General features: G+C 40.8%; 3 protein-coding genes across 3 annotated transcripts; 1 reads left to right on the plus strand and 2 right to left on the minus strand.

Annotated features, from left to right (window-relative positions):
- Positions 1-1,239: 1,239 nt before the first annotated feature.
- On the minus strand, positions 1,240-3,972 carry snn (stannin). Its single transcript, XM_017454516.3, has 2 exons — positions 3,786-3,972; positions 1,240-2,527 (listed from the first exon to the last, which is right to left on the minus strand). The coding sequence occupies exon 2, from the start codon at positions 2,439-2,441 to the stop codon at positions 2,178-2,180; it is 264 nt and encodes an 87-aa protein (XP_017310005.1). The 5' UTR covers positions 2,442-2,527; positions 3,786-3,972; the 3' UTR covers positions 1,240-2,177.
- A 1,439-nt stretch (positions 3,973-5,411) lies between these two features.
- litaf (lipopolysaccharide-induced TNF factor) lies at positions 5,412-8,848 on the plus strand (the record flags this gene model as incomplete). The annotated part of the gene is given in 4 exon segments (NM_001201006.1): positions 5,412-5,447; positions 5,700-5,925; positions 8,234-8,387; positions 8,511-8,848. Coding segments are annotated over 3 exon segments (480 nt in total). The 3' UTR covers positions 8,620-8,848.
- A 363-nt stretch (positions 8,849-9,211) lies between these two features.
- On the minus strand, positions 9,212-10,968 carry rmi2 (RecQ mediated genome instability 2). Its single transcript, XM_017454515.3, has 2 exons — positions 10,583-10,968; positions 9,212-9,515 (listed from the first exon to the last, which is right to left on the minus strand). The coding sequence occupies exons 1-2, from the start codon at positions 10,869-10,871 to the stop codon at positions 9,364-9,366; spliced, it is 441 nt and encodes a 146-aa protein (XP_017310004.1). The 5' UTR covers positions 10,872-10,968; the 3' UTR covers positions 9,212-9,363.
- Between the last annotated feature and the right edge of the window lie 5,703 nt (positions 10,969-16,671).

Here is a 16,671-nt window from a genome sequence, read left to right on the forward strand (position 1 = left end):
GACACCAAGTCCCTGTACAAGTTAAAGAAGTTAATCAACACTGACCAATCAGAAATAAGAATTCAACAGCGCCATGGTATATAACTTAATTTTATTTAGCAACACTATCCAATAGTTTAATACATTTTTCTTTAACAATGCCATGTAGTTTACAGCCAGACAAAAAATACACCCCTTCAAAACACCAAAACCGTTGTAATATAAGCAGCACTAAATACAGTGTGTCCCAAAAGTCTCCATACATAGGGGAACACTTTTTAAGCTAAATGTCTTCCAAAATTTGTCATACTTAGTTTTGATTATATTTTTCAGAGAGCCTTTGAGAAAAGAGCGTATTGAAATCGTCCTCACAGCAGGATCAGGAAACTGTCGCAAGGTTGCAATGGACTTTAACAGGAAACGTGGCGAGCACATCACACACGACACTGTCGCCAAACTTATTAACGAATTCAAAAAGACTGGAAGTGTTGCGGACCGACCGAGGAGAAGTGGACGTCCACCAACATCCACTGACGAAGACACAACCGACGTGGTGCTGGTAAACATGGCTATTTTTGAGACCCTAAAATTGTCTTGTTGGCCTAGACACATCATTTAAGCCCAGACTTTGGACTTCATAAGTGACTGGTAGTGCTTTTTGTTTTTTTGTTTTTTTGTTTTTTTCCCTAAGGAGCTCGATTCTGTATGAAACCTGGAAACACTAGGTGATCGAGATGTGCAGAAACCTGCTATTTTGTCCTGCCCACTCGCTCAGAAATTTTTGACCATCGTACTTACGTTATTTTTGTTTGTACTACCCACAATATTGTCTAATAAACTTTGTCTATTTGTAGATTAGCTTATGAATTAGTAAACTACACCACAGCATCCCTGACCAGGAGAAATCATTTATTATTATAGTTATGAGATGAACACAAAGCAACCCACCTTACCCAGCGTGCTCCAATGTTAATATACATAGCCTCTCTTTGTCCTGAAAGCAAAAAACTTTTTTTGGTTGGGTCTCATGAGATCCCAGTCTCCATGCACAGGTCCTTCAGTGTTATCTGGGACACATTCGAGACACGTTATCATTTACATTACAAAGGCAGTGTGGTCATGTACGAGTGTATCTCCGACCACCTCAGAATGCAGTTCGAATGATTCGATCATAATCTGATCACGATGCGTCCTGGATCTGTTAAGTGGAATCTGAACATGAACCCATCCCTGGAAATACACTGATGCGAAGACTTATGATTAAGTTCAAAATCACATTTTATTCATTTATACAGGAAAGCAGACAATTCACAACTTTTTTTTTCTCTCCTCACAAATTTATGCATTTTCAGCATGACAAACGTGAAAGACCTATAAAAAAAAATATTTACACATCTTTCATCCAATTCCACACAGAAATGTGCTCAGCCACCATAACGAACACCTCTGGGCTCTTCCTGTTGGACCTCCACACGCTGAGACCTAGTCACTGGCTTTCGTTCATGATGGCTTCTTAGCAGATCCGAGCTACAACAGCATCTAATGCCACGTGTCAAAATGACGTAGAAATGAAATACAAATCTAATTTCCGTGCTAAAAAAAGTAGATGCAGAGAGCATTAACCCTGCGCCAAGAATGCAATATTTAATCTGAACACAAACCTTTCTGATGGCGTGTCAGAGACTAAATGTATAATCGAAGGATCTTGAGTCGCTAACTACAACTACAGACATGACTGATTTAGTTCACATATTAAATGGACTGTTGAATTAATACACAATAATTAATATGCAATTGAGCATGTGCAGTCATTGCACATATTGGCTTTACACCAGAGCCAGCTCTGGCTGAAAGAAAGGTTCTTCTAAAATAGCACAACAACAACATAATATCAGTACCTAAGGACATAATTTAGCAGATAAATAAATGTCTCAGAAAAAAACAACAACACAGAAATGTACCAGTTTCACATTATAACAGGGTTCCACTGGACCACAAAGTGCAAACAACATTCACAAAGACTTTAGAAGCAGCTGGACAAATACATGCGTTAGTTTTTGTTCTTCTGCGTTTGACCTGAAACCATTACAACAGGATGTTATCACAAGTGCGATATGTTTTGTAATATATAAAAGGAGCAAAAGAAATTGGATCCCTGCATGGATCACACCCAGCACGGGTTTTTCTAAAGAGAACAATTAGCTGTGGCTCTCAGTGCTGGTAGGAGCGAGTCTGCTCTTATGATCTGCCCGAGGAACATGGGCCGAGTACTGCACCAGGAGGAAAGGCTCTTTGGTTTCGCCCTCACCAACGATGCTCTCCTCATCCTCGGACTGAGTGAAGCGTTGCAGCCGCAAGTAGCACCAGCAGCCGAAGATCAGCGCTCCCAGAGCGGCAATGGCAATCAGGGTCACTATGATCGTCACAACGCCAGTGGTGGGGCTGTGGTCCATTATTGACATTTTCTCTGCAGAGGAGAATTCAGTCTTCCCTGATCTTTAAGATTCCTATGACGGGTCCTGGTGTGGTCTTCTTAGTCTTATAGAATCTGATTTTGAGGAAAGTAAAGCAAAATGACAGACTATTACAGAGTGAAGCAGATGAAAGCTGCAACAGCATGCATACTGAAGTAGACATGGGCATTTGTATCTGATAGAGCAGTTACAACAGCATAATGGCATGTCATTTATTCTAGTTAATATCACAGCATTCGGTAAATCCCATCCCTTTATTTACACGGAATTGCCTGCTTTTTCTCAGAAGTGGGAAGTCGGAACTGCGTCATTTTTTTGACCTCTGTACATTCAAGGTACAAAGTGGGGGAAAAACATGGCCTCCATGTTCATCTTTTGTTACCAACAAGCAGGCTGCCAGTGATGTTTATTTTCCTCCTTGAAACAGCAAACTGTGTAGTCAATATTATAGATTTAACAAGCTAATATGTAAAGTAATATACAGCACAACTAATTTAACAATAAGAAGTGCTACACGATATGGCCAAAAGTATGTGGACACCTCCCCATCACACCCATACATGCTTGTTGAACATCCCACTCCAGATCTGGTCTGTCTTTGCTGTTATAAGAAGCTCCACTCTTCTGGGAAGGCTTTCCACTAGATTTTGGAGCGTGGCTGTGGGGGTTTGTGTTCATTCAGCTACAAGAGCGTTAGTGAGATGTTGATGTGAGGAAACTCCAGTTCTAGTTCATCCCAAAGGTGTTCAGTAGGGTTGAGGTCAGGGTTCTGTACAGGACACTCGAGGTCTTCCACCTTTTCCAACCTTCTCAAACCATGTCTTCACGGAGCTCGCTTTGTGCGCAGCAGCATCGTGTGGGCATTGTAATTGTTGAAAGTTGTAATGCTACATCATTACATACAAGACGTTCTATACAACTGTGTGCTTCTAACTTTGAGGTGAAGATTCACATATGGGTGTAATGCTCAGGTGGTCCACGTACTTGTGGCCGTACAGTGTACTTTGTTTACTGTTGATGCTGTGAGCAGCCATGTTGGTTTGACGTCACAAGCTGTGACGTCAGAATCCATCAGTTGTTTTTGTCGGCGTTGTGGAATCGAAGCTCGATTGAATCGGTACACCGTGTAGTTGTGTTTCTGCAGCTGCAGCATCCGCATAACAGCGTTACAGATCCGGTTCAAGCGCACACGCAATATATAAATAAATCACGTGAAAAATGCCAACATCTGGTGCAAAAGCAGAACGGAAACTAGTTACAGCTGCAATTATTGCAAAAACGCCCCTTTAAAGCAACACATACACGTCGTTCCATGGTGAAGAAACCACTCACCATTTCATCGAGCCCGGTTAAAGCATGTCGAAATAATGCTCTGATGAGTCATGATCCCAGACCGAGTCACTGTTTCAGTCGAGTGTTATCCTGGAAATACCAAACCCCGTCAATAACAAATGCATCCCACCAAAAAACAGAGAGGAAAAGGAAGCGCGTGAGTGAGCCGCCTCTTGCCCGGAAATGAGATCACAGCTGCAAATTTGCACCCAGCCAATCACATACTGGAATGCTCTTTCACCAACAGCAGACGATTGACTGTACAGTATGTGGGATGGGTGTTTTGCATACATTTCTGCATATTCAGTTCAATTCATTTTTATTTGTAAAGCGCTTTTAACGATGGTCATTGTCTCAATGCAGCTTTACAGAAACATATAACCAAGGATACAGATTTTAAGTGTGTTAAGTTATCCCTTTTGAGCAATCCACTGGCGACGGTGGCAAGGATATGAGGAAGAAACATTTAGAGGAACCAGACTCAGAAAGGAACCCGTCCGGATAGTGTGAAAGTAAAAGAAAGTTCATTATGGTTTTTACATCAAGTCTGTTTGTTGAACTAGTCCACTGTTTACTAAAGGAGACCTGAGTGCAGAACTGCACTGTGGTAATTGCAGTCCTAAGGCCATAGCAGAAACTGTAGTTCCAGCACCACAGCGAGAATGTCCATGTGGAATTGACGTCCAAAGCCATTTCCATGGTACTTCAAGCAGTACCATCCTCAGCAATCTCAAACATTAGGTAACATTAACTGAAAAACAAAATAATCAAAAGTCAGATTTGCTGGAAGACCTGATTTGCGGAAGGGAGTTATAACCAATGACTGTCTCTGGTTATAACAGAAAAAGGATGGGCAGAAGATCTGTTCTGTAAGGACATCGAGGTGGGACCATCGAGGAGGAACCTCCATGGATCGGACTTCGGTTTCTCCAGCATGTCACACAGATGCTCGATCGGATTGAGATCTGGGGAATTTGGAGGCAAAGTCAACACCTTCAACTGTTTGTCATGTTCCTCAAACCATTCCTGAACAATTTGGTAGGTACTAACCACTGCATACGGGGAACACCTCACAAGAACTCTCGTTTTGGAGACGCTCTACCCCAGTTGTCATCACAACTTGTCCCTTGTCAAAGTCCTTACACTTGCCCATTTTTCCTACTTCCAAAACATCAACTTTGAGAACTTACTGTTCACTTGCTGCCTAATATATCCCACCCCATGACAGGTTCCAGTGTAACGAGATAATCAATGTTATTCACGTCACTTGTCCGTGGTTTTAATGTTGTGGCTGATTGGTTCTGTATTCATTCAATAATGGAACTATTAGAGCTGAACAATGTATTATGTCAATATGTGTCCAGATACTTTTGGTCCTTTGGTTAAAAAGAATTGTTTCAAAAATAATAATAATGTGATTTTGCCTACTTATTAAAGCCATAGATATTAGTACAATGAATGTAAAATAGAAGAGTAGACATGAAGTGTATAGTGTGTGTTTACAGAGGTGGGTTTGAGGGAGGAGCTCCAGTGGCTTTGCTGGAAAGCACGTGACTGAACGCGGAACTTCAGTAAAAGCCTGAAGCCTCGGAAATGTCACGTTAACCAGCTGTTGGTTTAATAACTATCTCGAATCCGTCGCGCGAGTTAACTACACAAACCGTAAGTACACTGATTTATTATGAGAATGATATCACTAGACATTTTTTATATAAATTATCACCGAATTTGGGTTAAGTTTCGCTTTGGCTAGTTGTTCAGAAATAATGGCGGCTTAAAGCGCGAAGTATGAAAAAAACAAACGCTGAAATTAATAATGTGATTTATAATAGTTATTTCGATCCATATGTAATATAAGGTGTGTATGTGTGTGTGTGTGTGTGTGTGTGTGTGTGTGTGTGTGTGTGTGTCCAGACTGTCACGATGGCGAGCGCTCCTCCTATGGAGTCCTCTGTGCCAGTGGGCTTTGCAGCTCCACCGTCTTATGATGAAGCTATGGGCGCAGGAGGCCATTACCCACAAGGCTCTGCGGTTCCTCCTGTTCTGGGGCAGAAGGCCGCAGCTCCTTATCCAGCACAGCCTTATTCACAAATGTATCCACCCCTTCAACCTGTAGCCCCTGTGGCAAGCCCACCCGTGGGTGAGGAGATGCTATCTCTCTCACACGCACACACACCCACCCATACACTCACTGCCTCACATTTACTCAATACCTCACTCACTCATTCACTCACTCATTCACAACCGCACTCACTCACTACCTCACTCATTCATTCACTCACTCACTGCCTCACTCATTCACTCTCTACCTCATTCTCTCATTCATTCACTCACTCACTCACTGCCTCACCTATTCACTCACTACTTCACTACCTCACCCATTCACTCACTTCCTCACTGCCTCACTTCCTCACTCATTCACTCACTCGCTACCTCATTCACTCATCCAGTCATTCACTCACTCTGTACCTCACTCACTTACTGACTCACTCACTCATTACATTATTCATTCACTCAATCCACTACCTACATCATTCACTCACTCACCCACTCACTACATCATTCACCCACTCACTACATCATTCACTCGCTCACTACATCATTCACTCGCTCACTACATCATTCACTCGCTCACTACATCATTCACTCACTCACTTGCTCTTTCTAACTCACTTTGAATTGTGCTATACCCGAACCTGTGCTCTCTACGTTGTGGTTTCTGAGTACAGGTTCCCTTCTGCTGTTGACTGCACTTCTGTTAAAAGAACGTCAGTTTCAGACTCACTGAAATTCCACTCCTTTGTTGCCTTGAGCCATTAAAAAAAAAAAATTGTGCGAGCTACTGTTGTTGGAAATATTGATATGAAAATTAATTCAGTGATAGCTGGAGTGGAGAAACTAAGCGTGCGGTTATGGAAATGTTTTATTTATAAATTACGCCAGACACAAAGCGAAGTTGTACAGCCTTTCAGGTGTTTTTACATACTTTTATCATTTGTATGCAGAGTGATGAGAATTTTTCTTAAGAAAAATTTGCATTGAAATTTAAATACATTTGTAAAAAAAAAAATTTAAAAAAAAAAGGCCCCTGGTCGTTCATTTTCCCTCTGATCCTCAGATACAGTGATTTTTCAGTATTTATTTATTTTTAATGCTTGAATTTCAGTCAGAAAGTGCAGGTGTTGTTGTCACACATTCGTGTTTGCCATGAACGTCCTGTTACATGGGATGTGATGTAAATCCATTCTGAAACATGGCCAGTCCTGCTATCCATTACCACTCACAATTTCAATAATTAGTCTGACCATTTGAGGTGTTGGTGAGCACTAATGTGCATAAAGATGGTGGTTTTGGACCAGCTGAATAGTATTTCACAGGATTTATAGATGTACTGACCGGTATTAAGCCGGTCTCTTCAGTGATAGAACTCACATCCGGGCCGCAATAAAAGGACCACAAGTGTGGGTTTCTAGCAGACAGCAGATATTTTCTACTAACCCAGATGTTTGCATCACATGGTCATATGATCATGCGCCACTCACAACACCAGGTCCGTGCGGTTAAAGAGGCAGTGGAGTAGAGAAGAGACGCGACTCTTATTTCTCTCTCCAAGTGTAAACACAAAGAGCATTTGGACACAAGGAATTATACTAATTTGCACACAGTATATATCGTAGATTATTTGTTTACAAATAATCTAGTGAGCGTAACCAGTTTGTGCGAGTGCAAAGTGTGAAAGTGTTGTGTGTGTGTAAGTGTTGTGTAAGTGGAAAATATAATCAGCTATATCTGTGCATTAAGTTTCTTTCTCATGAAGTGAAACACTCCGTGTTGTGGTTTCCCTCACAGCAGCGTAAAGGAACATGCCATGGTTTGGTTGACTATCTCACTACGCACTTCCTGTGATTTTTTTTATTTGATCGTTTAAGATTTTTTCTTCGGTATTAGGCAAACTTCTTTCATTTTGGCCGTATGGTGTAGGATTTAATGACTAGTTTTCATTTGCCTTTTCAAAACTCTCTCTCACACACACTTTCTCTCTCTCTAGATGTATATTCCGATCTGTCGTCTCATTCATCTTTTGATCTCAGATGTCTTCACTGTATAGCAAGAACAAAAAGCATTGGCCTTGCCGTTCCAATACTTTCAGAGGGGACTGTGAATCAACACCATTATTTATTATGCTCTCTCTCTCTCTCGCCCAGTTCTCGGTGTTTGACTGATCATGAACTCTTTTTATTTAAAAAAAAAAAATGGGGGGGGGGGTTTGCCATAATTGTGGTAAACTTTTATAAATATCCTTATTGCTGTATTAAATCATGTCGCTTTACTGAACCCTAAAAGTATTTCAGTCTACTGTCACTTATTTGTGCTGTTTTTATATTAAGCATCTGAAATAAATAAATAAATAATCTTTTTCTGGTTCTGATGCCGGCCTTGTCGGTTAGTTTCAGTGCAGACGGTGTACGTGCAGCCGGCTGCGTTTGGAGACGTTCCAGCGCAGACGTGTTGCCCGGTGTGTTCTCAGATTGTGGTAACTCGACTGGAGCACAATTCAGGCACCATGGCCTGGCTGGTCTGTGCGGGCCTGTGCATTATCGGGTAAGAGATAACATCTTTAAATTAATAAGCTCCTTCCGGATTATTTTTGCTCAGGATGTAAGGTTTTTTATTTATTTATTTTTTTAAAAAATGTTCCTGTTCTCTTTGTGTCTTTTATTACAGCTGTATGTACGGGTGTTGCCTGATCCCCTTCTGCGTGGACGGTTTAAAGGATGTGACGCACTTTTGTCCCAACTGCAACAATGCTATCGGCTCGTTCAAGCGGCTCTGATGTGGTAACAGGAACTGAGCACATATCCACTGTACCTTTTGTACTTTCAACATTCCTAGTGTTCCTCGTTACTGTAAATGTATTAACTTCCTTCATAATTCTACTTAATTCTGCCATATAAAATATGAATAAGAATCATGATTGATTCTATATCTTCTACTTTCTTTGGACTGTATACCTTTACAATAATACAAAATGCTACACTATTTTTAAAAAAAAAAAAAAAAAAGAATATATGTAAAGATTTACTCCGTGTGTAGAACCTTAGCGTAAGCTAAGATATTGTTCAAGCCATTATTTGTTTAAAAACTAATGTTTGTCACTAGAAAACAACTAATGTTTAACACACCAAAGCTATAGTTAGCTTAGTTTTCATATCGGCGTCACCAGTGTGGACCGTTCCCTCCTGCCAAAAAGGTGAATAAATTTCAGAAGTGCCTTATCAGCTTCTCTTGTATTGTAAAAGTAACGATAAATCCACATCTCAAAGCACTTCTATTTAGAGCTTTTATTTTTCTCTTTTGTTTAATCCCCTCTTATAAAAAAAAAAGTATCGTTTTGGCACATTGTTACACATTATTTTTACTCAGTCTCAAAGTTTTATATGTACCTTTTATTGTCAGTATATAAAATAAATAATGTCACACACAAGATTAATAAACAAATAAACAAAAAAAAAACACATTGGTACTGATGTTTCTATCATCGTGTTGTTCCACAAGTTCTGTAAAATACTCCAGTTCATTATGGCAAAGTTTGTTGGAGGTCTTCAACTTCGTATTTCCACATTTTCCTGTGCACGGCTGCGTTATCTGAAAGATCTGCAATCTTCACTGCACGAAGCACTGGCTCCGGACTATGCGACTGGACCACGCCCATGACCATCACGTATTTCCCTGTGGGTGAAAACACACACACACACACACACACACACACACAGTGGTACTACGTTTCATCCTGCTTTTTTTGTTGTTGTTCAAAACAATACAATACAAATGATTAGATTACGAAAAAAAAACGATCCATGTACAATCTTTATGACAGTGCTTATGTTCTTTCTTAATATGAAATGTGACAAGAAGTTATGATTCTCAAAGGTTTAGTCATTCCAAGAACACACCAGTTTGAGTGGTCTGGATTACAACCTGTCTTACAGATCCATAGTGTGGGTTGTGTACGTTAGATGAGGTTTACCCGAGATCAGGAAGAACAACCGCCACAAAGACAAGTATATATGATGTATTTGACTTGCCTTGGACATGAGAAGTCAGCACTTGGCACTTACACTATCTGGGCAACAGTTTGTGGACACCTGACCATCACACTCGTGTGTTTGTTGAACATCCCGCGCCAGATTTAGTCCGTCTTTACTGTTATAAGCTCCACTCTTCTGTGAAGGCTTTCCACTAGATTTTGGGGTGTGGCTGTGAGGATTTGTGTTCATTCAGCTACAAGAGCGTTAGTGAGGATGAGATCAGACTCTGATGTTGGATGAGGAGACTCCAGTTCCAGTTCATCCCAAAGGTGTTCAGTGGGGTTGAAGTCAGGGCTCTGTGCAAGACACTCGAGATCTTCTACACAAACACTTAACACGTCTTCATGGAGTTCACTTTGTGCACATCATCATGATGGAATAGGTTTGTCCAGCATACAAAGACATTATAGATAATTGTGTGCTCCACAATTGTGTGATTGTGATAATTGTGTGCTACTTTGTGGTTTGTGGAAGAACAACATGTGGGTGTGATAGTCAGGTGTCCACAAAACTTTGGTGTATAGTGTATATTATAAAGAAATACTTGTGTATATACAGTTGAACTCATTTAAAGGCGTTCCAGAGAGGTGCCAATGTGTTTCCTGTGAGCAGCCATGTTGATTTGACGTCACTTTCTGAATTCGGGGTACAGGAGAGTTGCTGAGTTTTCTTTCATGTCGGAAATGAGGAGAATGCACTACTACTAACCAGGGCTGAGGCAGGGTTTTCCTCTTGGGATGTTGTTAACACCAGTGATGTGAAAGTTGCCCGTTTCGTCCAGAAGCAGTACAGAGTTCCGGTCAGTGTGCGTTTCCAGCACTGTGCCCTGCATCCACACCACCGACACCGTTAACGAGCCGCCGCCCAGTCTCCGGATACTCATCTCCGGCTTTCCGCTCCCCACGGTGCACCCCTCTCTCAACTGGCTGGACAGAACTTTTACCGGAGGCCTTCTCGGCTTTTCTCCAGGACTACTCGATACATTCGCGGATTGCATCCTCCTGCCAGTGACCGTAACACAACCGGACTACAACAAAACATGCGCAAAAACGCGGGAGCTACTTTTGGTTGTGAGTGTGAAGGCTTAACCAATCAGATTACAGAGAACGGAGACTAGCCAATCCCAGCGCATGTTCTTTAAAAATAATAATAATGATAAATTCCGGGTATGATAAGACCGCCTTCATTTTCATTTCAAAATAAAGGTTCAAATAAAAGCTCAATAAAATCAAAACAGACTGTGCTTCTCATTTCTTATTTGTGTATGTCCTCACTTCCTTTCCTTGCGTCTGATGAGATGTGAGGATGAGATATGAGGAGGAGATGTGAGGATGAGCTGTGAGGAGGAGACGTGAGGATGAGCTGTGAGGAGGAGACGTGAGGATGAGACGTGAGGAGGAGACGTGAGGATGAGACGTTAGGAGATGTGAGGATAAGACGTGAGGAGGAGGTGTGAGGATGAGATGTGAGGAGGAAACGTGAGGAGATGTGAGGATGAGACGTGAGGAGACATTAGGAGATGTGAGGCGATGTGAGGAGGAGATGTGAGGATGAGACGTGAGGAGATGTGAGGAGATGTTAGGAGATGTGATGAGATGTGAGGATGAGATGTGAGGAGAGAGGAACCGAAGCAAGTCTCTTTTTTATTGCTTTATTTGAACATTCAGTTTACGGTATGGTACAACCAAAATAGAACATAACAATAAGTATTAAGAATAACAGCAATATACGTAACAGTTACAGAAAACACTTAAACAACATCATAGCTCAAAACAGAAGTAAACTAGACAGTAAGCAAGTAAGAATGTAAATAAATAAATAAAGAAAGAAAGAAAGAAAGAAAAAGGGCATTATCCAATTAAAAAGAAAATTACGGGAAAAAAGTCTGTAGGCCATGCAAATTGTACATGTTCTGAGTGCTTTTTTTGTTAAGCGAAGATGAAATTGTAACCAAATAATGTTTTATCTCTTTTAGAATACCACAAAAAAAGAAGAAAAAAAATAGGTTTACAATTCGAAAACTTACATTTATGAATATAAAATCTACATATGATAAGAATTCGGTTTATTATAAAGCAGGCGTTTAGATCCGCTTCAACAAATCCAAAAATAACACTTTGGGATTCGTTAAAAACTCTCCGAGATACTACGTGAGATAAACAAACTAACATCTTTCCAAAACAAGTGAAGGGAGTTTTAGTGGAACCGAAGCAAATCGAAGGGAATATCCTCGCTCTCTCAAGAGTCACCTCAAAGCGACGTCAATTAATGATGACTGTGATGACTCAGCTGGATGACCTCACTGCGCTTCAGGGATCTGCCATAATGTTGTTGGAGCTCTGTTAATAAAAAAATTCTTAATAAAGCTAAATGCATTGATAGTGAATTAATTAACAATACATAAATTATCGCATCTTTTGTGCAGCTTTGTATATCCAAACATGCAAGGATCAGTGAATTACAATACTCATTGTAAGCGTGTCATTATTTAATTATATTTCACACAAAATTCCATCACATCATCCAAAGACTTTTTGTTTGAGATTGTGGCAGATATGAAGGAGGAGGGAAATTTATACGTGCGTCAGGTTTTTCAACAAGAAACACTTCGGCATAGGACAGGGGTTCCCAAACTTTTCCAGGGCAAGGCCCCCCAAATGTTATTAACATTTGACCGAGGCCCCCCTTTTGCAAGATGTCTTTAAAACACATTAAAAATACAGACTTCTGAATATAACCCCCCCCCCCCCCCCCCCTTCTTTTAATTAATATTTACATCTTACATCTTTATATTATATTACATTAGGAATTGATTGTGTGTGTGGTTGTCTGAAAAAAAAAATCATGTAAAAAAATCATGTATTTATTTATTTTTCACACCAAATTGTTGAGGCTCCCCCGGGCGCGCCCTGACGGCCCCCACTTTGAAAACCACGGACATACGATACACCTGTGTATCCTCGCTGCTAGCTTCTCTGGAAGCTTCCTCACTCCTCGTTCCTCGACTCCTCATGGTGCAATTAGAGAATTCAAGAGAAATGTCCTTCAAGATGGTTGATGTTGATCGATTTCCAGGTCATGGGCTGGAGGACGGAGGAGCGAGAAAATGAGGAAGCTTCAATTTGAGTATTGAGAAGCAACCAGAATGCTGCAGGAATGAAGCCTAAATCCCTGAAATGAGTTGGGATTTTAACACTTCCGGTTCCATTGTCTAAATCAGTGGGTTTCCTTTCCTTTCCAACTTGTAGATTTATCCGTTTATAGTATTTTCCAATTGTATTGTTTTTTAAATAAAGATTGAAAGAGTTGTCGGAAGCTTGGTGATGTTGAAGTCACGCGGCCGTGGTGTAGTTCGTTTATAGCCTAACTTTAGCTTCCTACTTCTGGTGATTGTATTTAGGCCTCAAAATTCATACAAGTTGTGTTATTTGTGAAGATTGTCTTGATGAATAAAACGTAAGAATCATAAACTTTTGTTGGTCAGAGTTTATTTTCTGCAATAATCTAAAAGCCAATGGAAAAATCCTATTGTTTTTTGTTGAGGGAACCAGGGTGATGCTAACGTCTGGGTTGGCCTACAAAAATACCTCATCCCTGCAGCACTCTAAGGGCTATACCCTCTTGAAATAGTTAACCCTGGGACTTTCTAAACCCCGGTTAAACGGAATCCTGGGTTATCTTGTTGCACTTTTCACACTGCTCAAACTTTAACCCGTGGTTAACAATTAATACTGGGTATTCATAAGCTGACGTTTCACACTGTACATTCCTAAACCCTGGATTAACGTTCTTATTTGCATAGGAACGGCTCTGGCTCAGGTGGTAGAATGGGTTGCCCACTTATCTTAGGGTTGACAGTTTGATTTCCGGCCCACATGTCTCCACATGCTAAAGCTGCTCCCGATGGCAATTAAAGCAGGGTTTCATAACCCAGGTAAAAAGCAATGCTAACCCCACTTCTAAATTACAAGTGTGAAAAGTTCCTCCACCCAAGGTTAAAAGCAGGGTTTAGAATAAAAAATACCTAATGGGTGTTTCAGGGCAGATCTTGTGAGTCCCAACAGTCATAGACATCATTGGTTTTACTTTCATGTGGGCGGTCATCTTAAATTTGAGACATTGCTATTAACCTTCATCCATCCATCCATCCATGCATCCATCCATCTTCTATACCGCTTAATCCTTTTCAGGGTCACAGGGAAACCTGGAGCCTATCCCAGGGAGCATCTGGCACGAGGCAGGGTACACCTTGGACAGGGTCTATTAACCTTCATTTCATTATTTATCTTGTGTATTAAGAATACCCAGGGGTGGATTTAGTGATTTGGGGGCCTTGTGTATACGCATACATGCTGAGACAAAGACACAAAGTGAAGTATGACTCAACAGTTGCCATAAATACCATTGTCTTACCTTCCTTTTCTTCTTCATACCTTATTCACATGTTGGACCTCATACAGTCCTTATCTGCATGAACACTTGTGACTACAGTGACTACCTTGAGTTGGGTTCCTTCGTTAACCTTCTCAGACTGTCTTGGCACTTTGAGCTTTTCACATCACCACTGTTTAGAGACCTGCGGCCCTATGTGCTAGTAGGTGATGGGTTCAGAGGTGTTCAGACTGCTAGACCAGGCTTCATTAAGCAATTTGACCAGACAATGATTACCCTGACTAATGAGGCCAACATCTTGTTTGCCATCTTGTAACAACAATTTTTAACAGCAGATCTGCTTGGGGAGGAATCTGTCAATTTGTTCCAACAACCAGTGAAAGCAACAGCAGAAATCAAGGTTGTGCCAGCCATTTTGGGCCCTAAGCAGGATTACATTGACCATGGATGGGTATTTATCCAAAAGTGCCTCTCCCTCTTCTGCATACAGTTCAAAGGGCAGGACTTTGAATTATAACATTACTCTGGTCCACATAAGTGAACCAGTCCTATGGCTGCACACTTTGAGTTACTTATGCTCAACCCTCACAGATCTTTAATTTGACAAAAAGTACTGATGAGCCCTTGAGCCCCTAAAAGGTTGAGATCCAGCAGCAGAACTGCAGCTTGCATACCTGCAACATTATCATCAGGACTCACTAATCTGATGAAGTATGCAAGCTTGCTGCAGCCAAACCAGCCCCTCCCTAGTGGTGCTGAAACTGGCGGCTCAAATGGTAGGCTCTGCAATAAACAGTGCATGGTATGTTGAGGGCCAGATTCTCAACCATGCTAGCAGTGTGTTAATGTCAAGCTCATTTAATCAGGTAGTTGGCAGGGAATGTGTAATATTTGAAAAAGAAGAGAACACAGAGAATGGATATGGCAGGAAAATAGATACACATCTGCAACTTGAGGGCAGCCATTGACTAGCTACATGCAGAGCAGGGCATGCTAACAAGGGAAAAGTGACAAACCTAAAGGATGCTACAGAGCCCCATAGCATTCTATGAAAAATGCTTGTAATATACACAATATTGACAAAGGTATATGGACACCAGATCAGCATACCCGTATGTCTTTGAACATCCAATTCCAAAGTTAGTCCCCGAACTGCTATAACAGTTCTTCTGTGAATATTGTCCACCAGATTTTGGAGTGTGGCTATGGAAATTTTTGCCTATTATGCTACAAGCGCTTGAGAGAATTCAGGCACTCATGTTGGATGAGGAGATCTTTGGTGCAGTCACTGTTCCAGTTTATCCCAAAGGTGTTCAGTGAGGTTAAGGTCAGGGCTCTGTGTAAGACACTTGAGTTCTTTTAGACCAAACATGGCAAACCATGCCTTCATGGAGTTTGCTTTGTGTACAGAGGCATTGTTATGCTGGAACAGGTTTGGGCCTCTTAGTTCCAGTGAAGGGAAATCTTAAATCTATAGCATACAAAGACATTCTAAACAATAGCTTGCTTACAACTTTGTTTGGGGAACAAGAGTTTCAACAACAATTTAGGGAAGGTCCACATATGGGTGTGGTGGTCAGGTTTCCACATGCCATATAGTGTAGAAGAAGACACACACCACTGTAGAAAATAACGACAGGAGATCATCTTCAGCTCTATATCATGTTCATATAGTCTGACATGAAGTGAAAAGGAGAAAGGGAGTGATTGTTGTATAATGGTGGTATTTATTGCAAATACTGAGTCATACATCACTACTTTGCTGGAAGATCTATGCATGCATTCACATGCACACACTGGCTGTTTTATCCTTCACCATTTTGTATATCTGTTACTGAATTTCATGAACAATTGGGTTGAAATAGAAGATCTTCTTGGCCTTAACATCCATTTGGCCATTCATGGAAGTTTTGTTTACTGTTATGAGAGGATAGACAATGGTAAATGATTGAAAAGCTGACTTCTGAATGTCAACAACCTTTACTAAAGGGGTAAAAACAACAACAACAAAAATGTATTGCCTGGCTCAGATTATGTGCCTGTACTGATTAGGTTCAACCATTCATCAGTCATCAAAGGGATCATACTTTATTATAGCAACAAAACAAAACAAACTTGTATCAAGTTATTTTCTGTTCAAATCCATGAATTCAAATCCCATACGTTTTGGATGGCAGAAGACAGGATTGGATTGACTCATGTTCTTTATTTAAATTATCAGTCATAATCAGGCTGCATTTATCCATCTGATTTGTCAAGTTGCCTACAGTAGCACATGTTGGTGTTAGAACAGAAATTGTCACTGTCTGTCCCATGTACATTACTGTTTAAATTAAATACTGTCATGAGGATATCTTTGTTGAGCTGCTTACTCTTTAACTGTAAAATAAAACGCTTATTACTGG

This window comes from Ictalurus punctatus, chromosome 24 (genome assembly GCF_001660625.3).
Source record: "Ictalurus punctatus breed USDA103 chromosome 24, Coco_2.0, whole genome shotgun sequence".
NCBI classification, from domain to species: Eukaryota; Metazoa; Chordata; class Actinopteri; order Siluriformes; family Ictaluridae; genus Ictalurus; species Ictalurus punctatus.

Excerpts from the sequence above, each read along its gene's own strand:
- snn (XM_017454516.3), bottom strand. The coding sequence starts at position 2,441 with ATGTCAATAATGGACCACAGCCCCACCACTGGCGTTGTGACGATCATA.
- rmi2 (XM_017454515.3), bottom strand. The coding sequence starts at position 10,871 with ATGCAATCCGCGAATGTATCGAGTAGTCCTGGAGAAAAGCCGAGAAGG. Across the intron at positions 9,516-10,582 it reads AAAACCCTGCCTCAGCCCTG|GGAAATACGTGATGGTCATG; the intron begins GTTAGTAGTAGT and ends TTTCACCCACAG.